The sequence below is a fragment of the Athene noctua genome, chromosome 19 (assembly GCF_965140245.1).
Source record: "Athene noctua chromosome 19, bAthNoc1.hap1.1, whole genome shotgun sequence".
Classification (NCBI taxonomy): domain Eukaryota; kingdom Metazoa; phylum Chordata; class Aves; order Strigiformes; family Strigidae; genus Athene; species Athene noctua.
The window spans coordinates 4,712,641-4,729,296 of NC_134055.1; the positions used below are offsets into that span (position 1 = coordinate 4,712,641).

The 16,656-nt window shown below is 40.6% G+C and overlaps 1 protein-coding gene across 3 annotated transcripts in view; it reads left to right on the plus strand.

Moving 5' to 3' along the window:
- The first annotated feature begins 1,652 nt into the window (after window positions 1-1,652).
- The window catches only part of NCOR1 (nuclear receptor corepressor 1), a 71,586-nt gene continuing 56,582 nt past the window's right edge, over window positions 1,653-16,656 (plus strand). For 2 of the 3 annotated variants that reach the window (XM_074923202.1, XM_074923204.1), the window contains exons 1-2: window positions 1,653-1,766; window positions 15,955-16,132. In XM_074923202.1, coding sequence (XP_074779303.1) covers window positions 16,025-16,132 — 108 coding nt within the window. In that variant the 5' untranslated portion in view covers window positions 1,653-1,766; window positions 15,955-16,024. Of the gene's footprint in view, window positions 1,767-2,411; window positions 2,499-15,954; window positions 16,133-16,656 lie in introns of all 3 variants that reach the window. The other variant, XM_074923203.1, reaches the window with a different exon arrangement.

The window sequence follows — 16,656 nt, forward strand, 5'->3', positions numbered from 1 at the left end:
CTGCGCTGTGCTACTGTGGAAGAGACGCGGGGTAAGGGAAACCTCAAAAGCAGGGCAAGAGAAGCTTATCTTCAGGCGCGCTCTGCTCTCTGCAGATCTGGCTATCCCGAGTGTGGCTGCAAGGGAAAAAAAAAACAGTTTGGATGCGTCTTAGAAATGAAGTCAACCCCTGGAGAAGGTTGCAGAGCAAAAGGAGACAGGAAGTAGTAAAATAAACATGCAGAAGGCAATTGGATACACGATGGCTTGGAAACTGCTTTTCAAGACAAGCGGGCAATATGGAAGACAAGTGTATTAAGTCAGCAGTGGTGGAGTGCGTTAGCTGGGTAGATTTAAAGAATAAAATGGGGAAAACAGTTCAGAGGAATTCAGTATCTGAAGAGCAGCTAAGACCTTGCAAGATGTGTGCCTGACTTGTCTTCGCAGACTTTTATTTGGACACCTTTAACTTCCAAGTTGAATAGAGGTAGTCATTGGCATGTGTGGGGATTAAAGACTGAAAACACTTCAGCCTGGAGATGTGTCGTGTCACCTTAATGTAGCACTTTAACAGAGTGGAACTCAGCTACTCTAATAACTACCTACTTGGCACAATACAGGTTTTATAAGTAATCCTGTTTGCCACAGGGTGAGCCCCTGCTTTATTAGCCTGTATAAATAATTGTGTGGGCACACTTCCTGCAAATGTGGGATGCGTTACTCGTATTTAATAGAAAATGTAACAACGAGGTAATTTAATCTTGCCTAATGGTATCTCTTTTTTCTTTTTTTCCCCATAGTAAACGTGATAAGAGAGTCATTTGTGATCTCAGCACCTCTGGAGTTAAATATGTGCTGGTAAAACGCTATGCAGATTTGAAACACCTTATTGAAAAAGCAGGGAACGATTTACATACTCTTCATTCGGGGGGCGGGGGGGAGGAATAAAAAGACATTTGAGATTTTAAACCTCTCTCACGTTTTCCAGAAGTCATTCGTCGCTAGAGGCAGAAGCACGACGTTAGCGACAGTGCGGGACTCCGCCGGGGCCCCGGCGAGGTGCCGCAGCCCGGGGGGCGGGAAGGGCCCGGCCGCCCTTCGGTCGATGCTCCGGGCCCGGGACGGGCTCCCGCCTGCCCGCGGCTCCAGAAGCCCCATTCATCGGCACGGCCGCGGCCGGCCGGTTCCGCGGGTGCCCCCCGCGCGGGGCCCGTTATCAGTTATTGTAAATTGATAGCGATTCGCCCGGCGTGCGGCGGGGGAGACCCAGGCGCTGCGGGTCTTCCGCGCTCCCACCCCTCCGGTCTGTAGCATCCCCGGGAGAGGGGCCGGGCCCCTCAGCAGCGCCCGGGGCTGCCGGCGGTGACAGGACCCGCTCGCCTCATGGCGGCCGCCGCCCCCCCCTCCCGCGAGTCCCCTCAGTGGGGAGGGGGAGGGAACCCTTCCCCGCCGCACCGGCCACAGGGTCCTGGAAGGAGCATAGCGGCCGCCTTCGCACCGCCGGGTCCGCCCGCCGTTTCTGGCGGGTTGGCGCCGCCGGCGCAGCGCAGAGCACGAGTACGGCGGGAGGCAGGGGCGAGCCCCTGCGGCCGGTAGAAAGCACCGAGCCGCGGCGCCGCCGTTTGTTCAGTAGCTGCCAGGACCTGGCAAGAGGGGGCGGAGCCCACCGAGCCGGGGGAGGGGAGGCAAGATGGCGGTGGCGGTGGCGCTGAGGTTGAGGTGAGACGCCGCGACCGTTCAGCCCCGCCAGAGCCTGCCGCCCGGGCCGCCTCAGCGCCGCGCCGTCGGTAAGGGCAGGGGGCCCGGCGGGGCGACGCGGGGGGGCGGCGCGGCCCGGTGAGGCAGCGGGGCCTAGCGCCTCCGCTGTGAGGAGGAGGAGGAGGAGGGGGAAGAGGAGGGGGAAGAGGCGGGGGCCCTGGCCATCCCTTCCTCCTCCCTCCTCACCGGGGAGACAGCCGCTCTCGTCCCCGGGGGGAGGGCGCTGGAGCCAGGGGGGGGTGTCCTTGGGGGAGCCGCCGGGGGTGGAGGAGGTGGGCGGATCAGGTGTGGGCTGGGGTTGGGGGGTGCCCGGTGCCCGCGGGGTTTTTTCTCCATTTGTGTGCAGGAAGGTCCGGAGGGAACGGGGGTGGGGGTGGCCCTGAGAGATGGCCCTTGCAGGGAAGTTTTTGGAGAAATCCCAGAGCATCGGTGTGTTGGGTGTTGATCCCTGTCCTGTAGGTAGGAGGAGTACAAGTTAAAAAAAAAAAAAAAATTAAAAAAGGGCCGGTTCTTCAAAATCGGCCACTTGGACGCTCGGCCAAGAGTGTGTGAGATCCTGAAAATGTCAGAGCTCGCGGGTTGGAGGTGCATCGCGGCCGCCTGCTCCAGCCCCACGTTGAGGTTGTCAGTGGTGGGGAGTTGTTGCTGATGCTGACGCTGAATTATTCATATAGGACCTGTAAACATCCCCAGCTTCTGTCATCTCTGGGCTGCTGGAGGACACAATGGAAGTGGCTTTTTCTAGAATTATTCTGACGATGGTAAAGAACTTTGTACTTACTGATTTTTCTGTACTTAAAAAACTGCGGGTATCAAGTCGGTTGCAGTTAGACAAGATTCTAGATGGACGTATGTACTGTTAGACAGGCACAACTAAGTAGGCAGTCTGAACGATCTATTTTCCAAACCCTCTTTCTTCTTGTTTCACAGATACGGTCTTAAGTGTATTACCTTTTCGTGACTGTAAATATTGGTGTAACCTAAGAATATAAAAAACCCAGGACAGCTTATTACCACGAGAAGGGGATATCTAGTTCAGAAGACTTGGTTTTGTGGCAGTGTTCTTGTGTTATGCAGTATTTTTAGGTATAGCACTATAGTTATGAACTGCTAGAGCTCAGATGGGGATTTTTATCCTAGGCAGTATGATTTGAGGGGGAAAAAAACGGTGCTATTATAAAAAACGTTAGTATTGTGGTAAGTAGGATGGCCATAGGCACAGCATAAGTGCCTGAATAAGTGGACACATAGCATTGTGTCACTGCACATGAGGACCATGCAGATCTGTTGCAATTTTGCACCGGAATTTTATTCTGCAGAGTGTTGTTATTCCTGATTAACTAAACAGTTTTGACATTTGGAAAGGAAGTATGTAACATTTGAAGTGGATTTCTAGTTAGCTGAAATCTAGTGTCTTGTGTTGGGGGATGAAAGACCTTCGTGCTTATCCCAAGGATTCAAAAGTTCAGAGGAAACAAGCCAAATACAGTGCCCCTTTTTGCGAAAGCATGGTTAATTTTTTCTTGACTTAGCTTTTCTCTGATATAGTATGGGCTGCTAAGGAAAAAAAAGTTCAGTTGTGCTTTATGTCCAGTATAATTTCCCTATTTGAAATATACTCTTTAATATTGGTCACTAAACTATCTAAACATTACTGAAACACAGGAAGGGGCAGCATTTTGGAATTGTCTGAGAGTTATAATGTGTATTTTTTAATGTGTGGAGAGGATGTTACAAGTGTTAACTTTTCTCTAGCTTGTTAATTACTGTACAAATCAATTAAAAGTAACTCTTCAGATTGAAATTACATGCACAAAATCAGACCATATTCACTTTTCTGCGTTGTGCTCTTGATGATTTATTTTAAGCACGCTGTCTCTTACAGCCACTTATTTTAGTTCTCTTTCTGGGCATACATGTTGTGATCTAAAGGGACCTAGAAAACTGAAAAACTGTGGTAAAAGTAGGGCCAGACATTAAAGCTTCCTTTCAATTTCCCTGATCTAGTCTCCTTCCACAGTTCTTGTGGTTCTCTAACTGGATCTTCTGAGTTATTTCATTTCTCAGTTAAAGCATGAGTGAGAGATGCTCACAGGGAATTGACTCTGCTTCAATTACTGTTAAATGTGTAAAAGTAACTGAAATCTTCTGTATTTTTTTTTCCCCCAGTATTACGTTCTTAATATTGGCATTTAACTTACTCTTTCAAAGCTGCCAGCCGAAGTTTGGGTGAAGTGTTTTATTCCTCTTCTTTTATGCTTGCCTGCAAAATGGTTTTAATGGAGGTTTTCTTGTGTGACCAAAAATACTATTTGGAGTTCTAGTGTGCATAGCTACTTAAGATTTTTAACAATTGTTAAAATTGTTAAGAAGGGATCTATGCCTTGTGCAGGTGCACTGCAACACAGTATAATCTTGAGAACAGACTAGTAACCAGACAGTGGTTTCATAATGCAAACAAACGTTTCCTGGATGCCACTCTTAAACTCTCCAAGTCATTTATGTTCTTTAGTCAAATCTGAATCCATGTTTCAGATGACGTACTATTAACAGTATGTGTTACCTTGTCTCTCTACTGTAAGTGTTCCAGATAAAAATTCTGACCTATGCAGGACTGCTGTCTGTAAATATTTATGTTGTGCTATTTCTAAATTATGCAAATAGCCAGGAATGAGCTGAACGTATCTTCCATTTTAGTTTCTCTCTCCTTCAATGATTCTCCATCTAGTAATGATGTTTTGTGATTTTCCCTTCCTCTTCCGTGCTAGTTCCGTGTTTATCCACCATCTGTTAAATGACTACCACAGTCTGGACCTACTGGAGCTTTAGTGAGTTGGTATGCACGCAGAAAGCTCAGACTTACCTTGGAGCTATGTTTCCTTCCAGTATCCTAAGAGAGATTTCTATGTCCTTGAATAGCTTCACATCTAAACCACATGTGTAATGTTGCCACTCCCAGACTGATTTGATATGCAGTTTTTTCCTTCATGCTTGAGGAGGATGTTGGTCTATGTGGTTTTGAAGTCAGTGACTTCACCTGCTTATGATTACAAAGGGTATTGCAAAATTAAGATATTCTATTGGTACAAAGATGCATCAGCCATCTCTGAAAAATCCTATTGTTCGTAACTCTCGGCAGTAAAAAATTCAGAATTGAAATTTTTATGCAGAAGATTATCTGGACAAACTGTTGACCAGGATTTTAAAATTCTGTGCATGTAACTAGTCTTGGGTAAAACTGAAAATGAAAATACATTCACAAAGATGGTGAGGGAAAGAATACCTAGAAATGAAAAAGGATGAGGTAAAGTATAAAATATGGTTAGATTAATACGGTGTTTCTTTTAATACCTCCTCTTGTGAATGTATGGCATCTCCTTTTGTGCCATACGTTCCTTGTGCCTTATGCTGTGCTGCATGGAAAGTGCATTCGGCTAATTCTCTTTGTAGTCTTCATGAAGTCAGCGGCATGCTGGTCCCGTCGAGAGTTGAAAACAGCCACAGTAGTGTTCCCTGGCTGCAGAGCCCAGGCCCCACGCTCCACGTGAAACATCTACTGGGCTGTTACTGGTGGGCTTCCTTGGCAGAACCCGGGGCTGCTTTGAAAAGCAGATGCTCTCCTAAATGAATTAAAATACATTCATGTTTCAAGGAAGATGTCTAACAAACGTGAATATAAATCATCTAGGAAACCTATTGCTTCCTGTCCTGTTTGTCAGTGTTAGAAAGTTAAGCCCGTGTAATTTCATTACAAGTTCAAGTGCTGTTTGGCAAACTAGAGAGGTACATTATTACAGTTCAGCTGTACTCTTCATCTCATTAATAGTAGGGTGTTCTTTTGGAAAAAAAAAGAGGAATTAGTTTAAATAAGAAAAATTGTAGCTACTTGGTTATCCGCTATAGAGTTTTGTCTCAGGTTCATATTCTTCAATGCTTGTTTCTGGTTTTATGCTAGCTTGAAATGCTGTATTGACAGAGAAGGGGTGTCTGGAAGGTGGGAATTCTTCCATATCATCAGCTAATTTCATGGCTTGGCTTTCTTGGAATGTTATTTTGAAAACCTTTCTTAATAAATGTGGTCACTCATCTGTTCCATTAAAGCCATTATTTGTATAGGTGCTGATGTTTCACCATGGTCTCAAAGATCAGAGTTACGCATATCTAGAACCTTGAAGTTACGTGGTTTGAGTTGAGTTTTTTTCACAGATACAAACTTTTACTTATATAATTCATAGTTCAAGATACCTTCCATTCTTTGCCTTTTTCTGTGACCAAGAAGGGGCTGTTGTGTGAGTCTCAATTGGAGTTATCTTTTTATATATTGTTGCATTCCCTGTGAAGTAGAACGTCTCAAACTTAATCATAAATGTAGTCACAATAAGACCCTGGTGCATTTCCTGTGGAGTATCTGAATAGAACTAGGCATGGCTTTTAGGTACAGTAAAAACATTTTCTTATTTTAACCTTATTGTGTTTTTAGCTAAAATCTAGATTTGATTTTATCTGAGCATAGTCAACCAAGGAGAGTGATGAGGCTGATACTTGGTTTGTTCTGAACCCCTCTTTGTGGTTTCTCTTATAATGCATCATAGTTTGTGGAACTATGAGTTTAGTCAGTATGGATTAGTCAAGTTATATTTCCTTTTTCAAACCAAAGCTGCTTTAAAAAAGCTGCCACTACAGATACGCTTTTGATAATGAACGAACTACGAGAAGAGGCTGGAAACTTAAAACTGTGACCACATAATTTCTTGTACATTGTATGACGTTAAAAGCAGTTTTACCTGCAGACTGATTAACAGTGGAGGAATAAATTTGTGTGCAGTAGCTGTTTTTAAAGTGCTTATGCCTCACTCCAAGAGAAGCAAAAATTGTTCTTTTGAGATAATATTTTATGTATAGTGTGTGATATGTATGAAGTTCGAGATCATCATGATTATTTCTAAATCATAGGTGAAATGGGAGGAAAGAGGTCAATCTGAGTAAACCTCAGTGTGTTGTTGGACACTGACTCGTGAGTGAGGATGACTTGCCAAGGAAGGTTGACATAGTTCTTATCATTGCTGTTTGCATAGCATTTCTTGAACCTCTTGCATGCTACAAACTGCTATGTTGGAGGATGCTTGGGTTGGTTTCTGTTTCACCTGATAGTTTTGTGGGTGAAGTTTGAATGCTTCAGTTGATGTTTCATAACCAGTTGAATTAACCCTGTGGCAGGGATGGAGTCCTTCAAAAGGGGTAAGGTAGATGTTTGGGGTTTGGGAACTGCTGCAGTTATCTCAGAAAAAAATGTCTCCCCTTGTGAATGAGAGACCTTATCTGTGCGGAGTTTGGACTTTGTAGGGTTTGTTTTGGACATTCAATTCTATAGATTTGGTTTCTGGTCTTTGGCTCATGAAAATTTTTTGTGGTGTACATTAACTGCATGCTGTTTGCTATATTGGAACAACCAGGAACAAGAATCTGGTATTGCTGGGAAAACGAATATGTTTTAAATGTCTTTAGGAAATAAGCTATCTGCTTTTCTGTGATATACTTTTAAAACCAGAAAACCTTGTAAGGTTTGTACCCTTCTTTGGTTTAAATCATTGCTCAGTAGTACTTTTAGTCAAGGAAATATCTACATCCTTAATTTCCATTTCTGGATGGAGGACTTCCTGCTAAATCTTTTGGATAGTTTTGGTGTTACTGTGATCCTCTGTGGCAGAAGAGAGCTGGATAGACTCCTTCACAATCAGTAAGTGCTCTTCCTCGATAAAACTCAGGAGAGGTTTCTTTGCTCAGGGATTCTCTGTACTCCAGTGTGTTAAGAGTGTGAACTGTTGAGCGGATGCTGAAAATTTGTCATTTGAAATTTATGTGCTCATCAGCCCTCTTTTTTTTTTTGGTGAGGCAAGTGGGTAGGTGATTAGAAACTTCCTAAGATGTTAATGTAGTCTTAGCTTTTCCTGTTATGATCCCCCATATAATAGCAAAGTTGTGTATAGCCTGGGTCTTGATATTATGTCTTAGCAACTTTTCTTTAAGCTCATAAATTACAGGAGAGATTAAAATAGAATTTCCTGGAGAAGAGTATCTTGTCAGCTGAATTTGATCGACCCCATTTTGGTAAGAGCACAAATTCTATTTGTATTTGTAGTTACCTAGCAGGAGAGAGAGAGAGAAACTGTTATTTAAAGATGAAGTATAACAATGTGATCCTGAGATTTGGCAACAGTTTCGTTGTAAATTGCATATGCAAGTATGTAACCGATATTCACCTTTTGGAATGGCAACAAAAATGGTTTTGAAGTACTCTGTTAATGCTTAATATTTAATGTTCCAAAAGCTATTTCTTAAGTACTTTAAGGAATTGGTAGTCTGTTAATGGAGAATCTTTTTCTATTAAAATTTGAATTTAAATGTTTGAATTCTTTAGCTATATTGTTGTAGATGGGAAAGTCTTGCTAGTACAGAGTAAATGTGACATCTTGAATTGACAGCTGTAACGCTTCTTGACTTCTGTCACTTCTGTAATTGGCTAAATTAAAATATAGAATGCTTCTGTGTCATGGAGACTGTCAGACACTGTATAGCATAATTGTGAGTTAATGCTTTGGACATTCAGAAATAAGACAATATTTTATGCTAGTGGAATTTTCAGGGTGTGAGAAAAAACCAAATATCTGAATTTGACCTTTCTTAGCATCTTTTTTCAAATACCCCCACTGCTGTATTTATGGCCTGATTCATATAACAGTAATAATTAATGGAGAGAATGTTATTTAGTGTTACTAGTAAAACAGCCTTATAGATGTTAATTTTTTTACTGTGTTTCTAGCAGGGATAGAAATAGCAATTTTTACGTCAATAACCCTGTGAGTAGAGGGAGTGCAACTACATGAGATGAAATTCTCAGGAATTCATGGTATATTTTAAATGTCTGTCACAGAAGAAGGAAAGACATTTGCACACGCAGAATTGTCATGGAAAGCTCTGCAGTTATTTGTTCTCAACTTGGAGAAAATAGGTTCATTTTTTTCTAATCATTCTAACAACACATGCACGTATGCTTTGACTGTGAGCTTCAGAGTATTCTGCAACATAAAACTGAGTGGAAAATGATTAAAGAAAGTGTGGAAGATGTCCTGAACTTTGAGGATGGTGTCTGTGTTCTGCAAAAATGGGAAGCACAGTATTCTGGAACGTGTTTAAATAGCTGTTACTTAAATTGTCTTTAATTTCAGTGTTGACCTATTAATATTTTTTGCTTGTAGTGTGCAAAGAATCTTTTATCTTTTTGGGGGGTATGCCCAACAGAATTTCATACTTAGAAGCATGCCTCTAAGCTTGGATATTGCAGCTGGAATACACTTCCTTCGGTTCTTCTTTTAAAGCACAAAATCATCTTAACTCTGCTCAGGAATCAACCTTCTGGTAGGTTCTTGAATAAAAACCCTGTATCTTTTAGGATTGCTTTGTCTAATGATCCTGTAGCTAATTTTCTCACTTACCATCCCGTCCCATTCCACAGTACTTTGCAGAACTTTGTATAATCAGTCTTGAAGGGCTAACATAAATCAGTTTGAACCTAAACTTCTTTGTCACCAAATTTTCTCGTTGTTTTTCTGAATAACTATCATAGGACTATGCTGATACTTGGATGTTAAGGCAGTGACTGAAGGACTAGTAACTGTTCTTCAAGTGTCTAGTACTTTTTTAGTTAAGACTTCTAGACTGCTAAGTCAGTCCTAGCTTGTAATGGTACTGTTAATGTTCTGAGCATTGGACTTTTAGATGGTAAGTAATACTTAGCCTTTTACTGTGTCTATTAGTTTGAATAAATAACTTTTTACATGGAGCTTGAACCCATTAAGCTATTTTTAGAAATCTGCCAGAAATGTACGTGTTAGTATTTTCTTGTGCATGGCTTATCCTCAAAATGCAAATTTGATGTTTTTGCTTGAGTGTTTGAACAGATTTATGATTATCTGACAAAATAACAATACTACTAGGAAGTTTTGCAAATCTAGCACTATGCTTGAATGGTTTTACTTACGTGACTCTTAACTTGTAACAGTGTGCTGTTGTATGTGAGTTGGAACATTGTGTCTTGAAGGTACAGACCCAGGTCTGTAGCTCATGAAATCTAGTTACTGTGGTTTAATAGGTTGGTCCTTAAATATGGCCTGTTTTGGCTTGTTTTTTTCCATGAGATTGTTTCATTACCTTTTATAAAGCGAAAGCAGAGAAAGAATTATTCACAAGTATTGTCATCACACTTTGGATAAAGCCTTTCTCACCACCGCTGAAACAGTCCCTTCATTTTCTCGCCAGAGTAAACTTTGAATAAATATCTCTGAATTAATTTTGTGATTCACTGTAGATCCCCTGCGTAAGGCAGAGACTTCCTTGTTCTGCCATAGGCTAGTTACATCAGAGCTCAATTTTCTAAGGCTGCTGATTTTAAAAACAAAATCCTCCAACTCGATTTAAGCCTTATATGACTGTAATCTAATTCTTTGCACTATTTATATCACACGTAGTTTGCTCAAAAACAAGATGAGGAAAATTCCCAAAAGGTTGTGAAATTTAATTAGCAAATGTTGGTTAAGTACTTCAAGATGGCATGAAAATTACTCTAAATGCAAAAGTGTTAGCTTGTTTAGTATATGTGAAGAAAAATTGAGTCTACCCATGCGACTGGTCTTTTGTCCATGAAGGTGAACGGAAGAGTAAGAGACGGGCTACTCCAGCAGTCGGGGCCGTGGCTCCACAAACAGCGAGTAGGTGACTCTGCCGTCGTCTGGCCTCTTGACCCTTTCCCTTCTGCTGGCGTAAACATTTGTGTGGCTATGCGTTGAACGGTTTTGGGGAACTGGCCTGCTAAAAATAGTCACAGTTTTTAGCCTGCTGTATTTTCCCAAGTGAAGAACCGCTTTTCTCGGGCAGTGCTAGCTTTTGCCTGCTTACAGTGATGCAAGACTTGAATCTTATTTCTGATTCAGTCACTGAGTATTTCCTGGGTAGTCTTCGATAGATCTCTTAACCTTTCTGTGACTCATTTTCCCATGTGTCTACTGAAGATAGTATGTACTTCTGCTTTTTACTGAAGCATTTTGAGATCTGGAGATCAAGAGATATTGTTCAAATTAGTATTGCCTCATAGAAACCAAATCTGAAATTACACTATGACTGTTGCCATTATAATATCCAGTTCTAAATGATTTTTAACTTATTCAGAATTCTCTGCATATGACAAATGTAAGTGCAAACAGTAGCTTTTAAGGGGAAGTCTGAATCAGATCTGTTCAGTAGTCTGAGCTGGCCAAAGAGAAAAATATCATTATACCTTTAGAAATAAACATCGTTATTGCCTGAGAAACTCAAAGTAACACAGGGCCGAGTATCTCTTCATGGTTCCTGAAACTGTTACCTCGCTGAGAAAAAGCAGTGAAAAGAGTATCTTCAGACTTAACAGTTTCTTGTTTCTTTTTCGACTCTTTGCTCCTGCTTTTCCTGTAATTTTTTTTTTTTTTTTTTAAATATTATCCATTTGACACTATTGGGTTTCCCCATCCCTTCTCTATGTTTTGCCACAGAGTCTGGGAATGTCAGTGAAGTGGGACACTATAGCAGAATGGACTGGATTCTGAAGTACAAACCAAGAAATATTTCTTTCTGCCCCTTCTAATTGTCAGTGTTCTGTGATACAGACAATTTGCCAGCCTGGTTGGCAGCTGTATGAAAGTATTCATGACCCCACTTTGTAAGACATTTAAGGCAGAATTCCAAAGTCTGTGACAGGTCTTGCAAATGTTTATATGAGAAACCTCTGAAATTTGCAGAATAACATGAAAACGTATGAAAATACTCATCTGAAGAATAGAATCTTGCTGTCATTGACTGAGCAGAGTTGGAAGCTGTTTTCTTGTATTGTAATTTGTCAAGGATGCTAAAATTGAAGATGAGCAGCCTCTGTTCTGGCAGAGAAGAGGGAACCAGTGGAAGGATCAGAGAGGCAGAGAGTTGATAGCGAGGACCTTTAAAGGAGGATTCTGTTTGGATTTGAGTAGAGCAAGATGAAGTTTGTCATGACTAATGGAAGGATACAGCAGTGAGGAAAGCCTGAATGAGGCTGTTTACAATCTACACATACAGTTAAAATTTTATGCAAAAGGACAGCTGTATTTAAACATAATCTGGATGTATGGGACTTGGAGAGCTTACAGCAGGAAGCTGGCATTGCCCTCACTGACCAAGAAATAGATTGGTGAAGAATCATCTGTGTCCACTGGATATATGTGAGCAGATGCTGAGGAGAGAGTCAGATGCTTTTAGATGAAAGGTCATAAGGTTGCCTGCAGAGACATAAAAGCTAAAGTCAAGTACTTACATCCACAATTGCAGAATTGAAGTAGTAAAGGAGAGATGAGCAGAATGTTGGTGGTAGTTCTACTGGCAAATATTGGCAAAAACTACACACACATACACAATATGGCAGAGTGTGTAAACAAGCTCATACTATAGGAGACTGGGAGATAAGATGGGGTCTGCAGGGTATGTGGAGAGGTCAAATTAGAAGAGCATGCAGGGACATTTAAATGTCTGTAATGAGAAAAGGAGGGTGAGAGGGTGACAAAATTGTACTTCAGTGTCATTTTACATGTTGTTGTACTACAGTGCTGATTTTGTCTTGAAAGAAATGAGATCCTGTGCAGAATCCCTATCCTTTAGTTCCCTCTCCATTGTGTAATTGCCTGTATGTAACCATGTATTTTCCTCTACTGTTACTGCCCTTATCTCTTCCTGCTGTTGTGTCAGTTCCCTTGGGGAGGAAGAAGAATGCACCCCCACCAATGATAACTTATTTTTTCTTTTTTTTTCCCTCTCTTCACTTCCCACCTCTCTTATTGACTGCAATTATAACCTCTAATGCTGTTTTGTTGCCTTCATCCATTGGCAACTCTTCTTTGTTTCACTTTAAAAAAAAATTATTATGGTGCTATGAACATGATTGTAGCTCTCAGTAGGAGGTCCATGAGACTGGATGTTTTCCTATGTATTATGTAAAACTTGTAGGTTATGAGATAGAGAGTTTGAGTTAACGTTGTTGGATGGATGAAGGATGTTCATGCTTGTGCACCATGCCTCCCTCCTCTCCTTCATCTTTCTGTGTCTAGCACAGAATCTGGAGAGATGGTCAGGACCTCTCATTGCTGTTGGTTGTGAAAGTTTCTTATATCAATGAAGATTTCAAGACTTAACAGTCGTAACACAAACCTAACAATCTGTATGGAGAAATAACCTCTATAGCATCATACAAAGTGAGTGTGGATTGAACTTTCAGCACCTGTGTTAATGATCAGCTTGCAGGCTGGACCGAATATTGAGGAAATCAGGAGAAGATGCAGCTTGACAGAGAGAAAATAGAAAGAACCTTGAATCGTGCAGCAGTTGGCCTATATTTGTGTGTGGTGATCAAGTGGTTGCTTTCTTGATCCCTTCTGTATCCTCAAATTCTTCAGATCTACCTGCCTGTGGTCAGCATGTCAGGGAAGAGAATAAGAACAGGATGAGTATTTATTGAACTTTCCCAGAATCTGGTGTACATTTCTGGCTCCCTGTGCCTCAGAAGGGGTATCACAGAGCTAGAGAAAGTTTGCAAGTGGTTGACAAGGAACAGGCAAGTAGACTAGGATTCTTCAGCATAGAGAAGATACAGCTGAAGGAATATTATAGAAGTCTACAGAATCACTTGCACAATGAGGAGAAAAAGAATATGAAAGAGGGGTTTTGTCTGTTCTGATGTGAAAAATAGAACTGTCAAGGGAGGGTAGCAGGTCCAGAGTGAACAAAAGCTGATGGTTTCTTATGAGAAATGCCACTAAACTGTAGAAGTTCTTGCAACAAGCAGTTGTGAGTGCTGAGAGTTTATACCAGTTCATAAAACAGCTGGACAAACCAATGGAAGAGAGAAAGCCATTAAGAAATCTTAAACAGAAAGGCTGTGACTCAAGGAATCCCTGAGCCACAGGCTGTGTCTTGGGGAGCCACTAGAAGACTGGGGAGTTTGCTGGGAAAATATTGGCATGTGCTCCCTAAATGCCTGCTGCTGGCCATTGTCAGTTGCAGCATATTGGGCTAAAGGAGCTTTGATCAGATCCAGCATTACCGTCTTTATTCCTCACTAAAGTTTTTAAGGTGTAGCAGATGTGCATATATATAAAATCCAGTTAGTAATTTTCCACATATTTATGAAGACTGCATATGGAGCTGGTAGCACAAGTTCAGACATCAGAAATTCATCAAACCAAGATTTGTACTTTTGTAACCTTAAACTGTTTGAGCATCCTTACACCTGGAGCCAGTTGTTTATTTAATAATAAATGTTGTGATGGAGTAGTTATTGCAGTAGTAAACATTTAATTGAGCTGACAGTTAGCTATATGGCATAGTTTTACATTGACTTCCACAGAAATTGAGAGAGAAAAATCAAAGGTTCTCTTTTCACTGTGGCTTGGATTTAGGAATACATGTGAGTGTTCAAGTACTATAGCTTGCAACTGTCACAATGTATATTAGCTAAAACTGCTTGCTTTGTGACACTGTTTCTTGATTAGATGGAAAGTATATGACTCAGATGTATTAAACCATCACATAGCTGGAAAAGATGTACTCCAATGAATGCAGTATGAATGATGAAGCACAATAAATGTTAATGGTGAAGAATTCTGTGTTAGAACTTGTCACTTGGATATGAATTATAGGTACTATAATAGATACGTAGGTACTATAAAGCACACCGTGATCTGTAGCATTGCTTTGAAAGAGAAACTTTTTTTTTCTTTGATTTTTCATATCTGAAAATCAGGTTTAAGAGGTGAATCTAAATTTGTCTCATTATCCTGATAGCCCAACATGTAAAGCTTGCTTTGTTTGATGGATAGGTGAGGGGAAAAAACCCCAACCAGATCAGGAATGATAAAATATGTCAGATAAACTTCAAGATCTGTTTGTGTAGCTTGCTGTGTCTGATCCTTTCCTGAGCTGAATTTTGTCTATTGACTGTTAATGGAAAATGTAGTTCAGAAGTATAACTTTACACGTGATGTTTGCGAAAGGCTGCCGCTTAATGCGCTTTGAAATGAAGCCATCTAGGCAGGGATCAACAGTTACTTTATTTGAAGGTCTGATATGTCTGCTAGGCTCTGGACCAAAGGTTGAGAATTTGCTACAGGTCTGATAGAATTCTATATTTAATATATAGGCTCCAAGCATTACATCTTTTGAGCTACCAGAGAGAAATGTATTGTGTTTAAAAAATACGTATGTCCTGCTCTTTTGGTTAGAGTCATAATTTACCTGCTCAAAGCACTGATGGGTGCAGTGTTTAATCAGTGTCTTCTGATCTTCAGCACCTGAAACTATACACAGCTTCATAGATGCTCAGACTTTATTAGTGAACTCGACTGGATTTTTTTCAGGTTTTAAAATCTTCCTCAGATCAGTGTGCACTTCAGTTTTTGCTGTTAATCTGTAGCTGGGGAAGACAATAGAGGCAAAGCAGTCATTGAATGTCAACTAAGCAGGACTGTTTTAAGGCTTCATAGTGTATTCAGTTTCTGGCATCCTATATGAGACAAACTATGCTGTCAATTGAAACAGTTGTGGTTTTTTTCTTTGCGACCACCTTTTTTACTACCTACTTCTGTAAAGCTGCTGTTAGATGGTAATAATATTTTAGGGCTTGACTAATACACTGTGGTTTAATGAACTATAGGTGGCATTGAGTAAAGCACCCCTAACCTGGATCTGAAAGTATGGAACACTTCATAGAGCCCAAAAACTGCAGAAGAAACAAAAGTGAACTTCATGTTCTGCTAGAGAAATTTACTGCAAATAAAGAGTCCATCTATAGACTATTACGACCTTTAAATAAATGTTAAAAGTGACCTACTTTTCTTTTAAAATCCTCCTAATTCAACTGGTAACTGGTAAAAATGATGTATTCCGACAATATAATCCTCAAATCTTTGTGTAGACAATGCTGACATGTCTCATTTTGAGCCCATTTAAGACCCGTTAACATGTTTCAGACTAGAGTAACCTATTAAATAAATACATCAGGAAAAAGCTTTTACTGGTAATGGTTGTTTTGCTTAGGTGACTATGGCTGTAATGTATTGTGAGTACATCTGGTACTTCAGTGCTTATCAGTGATCTTTTTTCCTTTAGGCGGTTTCCTAGAAACATGATTGCTTACCGGTCTTGATCTCACAGCTTTGTGAAGACTTCTTCTCTGATAATGTCAAGTTCAGGCTACCCTCCTAACCAAGGAGCATTCAGCACAGAACAGAGTCGTTACCCTACTCACTCTGTCCAGTACACCTTCCCTAGCACCCGACACCAGCAGGTAAGGAGACAGGAGCGTTACAAATTTAGTAAGAATGTAATTTGGTTGGTTGTTATGCCAGATGGGATTTTTTTTTTTTTTTAAACCAACGTAATACAAGTCGTTCACATTTGAAAATCGTGGAGTTGCAGACCAATATGTCCCGTTGAGGAGAACTGCCAGTGTTGCTTAGGTAAATAGTTGTGGGGTGGTTGGGTTTGTTTTGTTTTATTTTGCCCTCCTTTTTTTTTTTTTTTTTTTTTTTCTACTGAAAGCACTGAATTTTGCTGCTTAAAGATGATGTATGTATCTGCTTTTTTACTTGTTTTTTGACAGAAAACTTAGTTTTTTAATTCTTTTATAATCCTTATCACAGGGAATGAATATATTCCTAGTTCTGTCATTGGTTTCTCATAGTTTGAATAAATTCATGAGATAATAAACTTTTGTAGTAGTTTTGCTTTAATTTATGAATGTTTAGTCATTGTACTAAATTTGTCCAACATAAGTGTGGCTTAGTCCATATGAATGGATAGCAATAATTT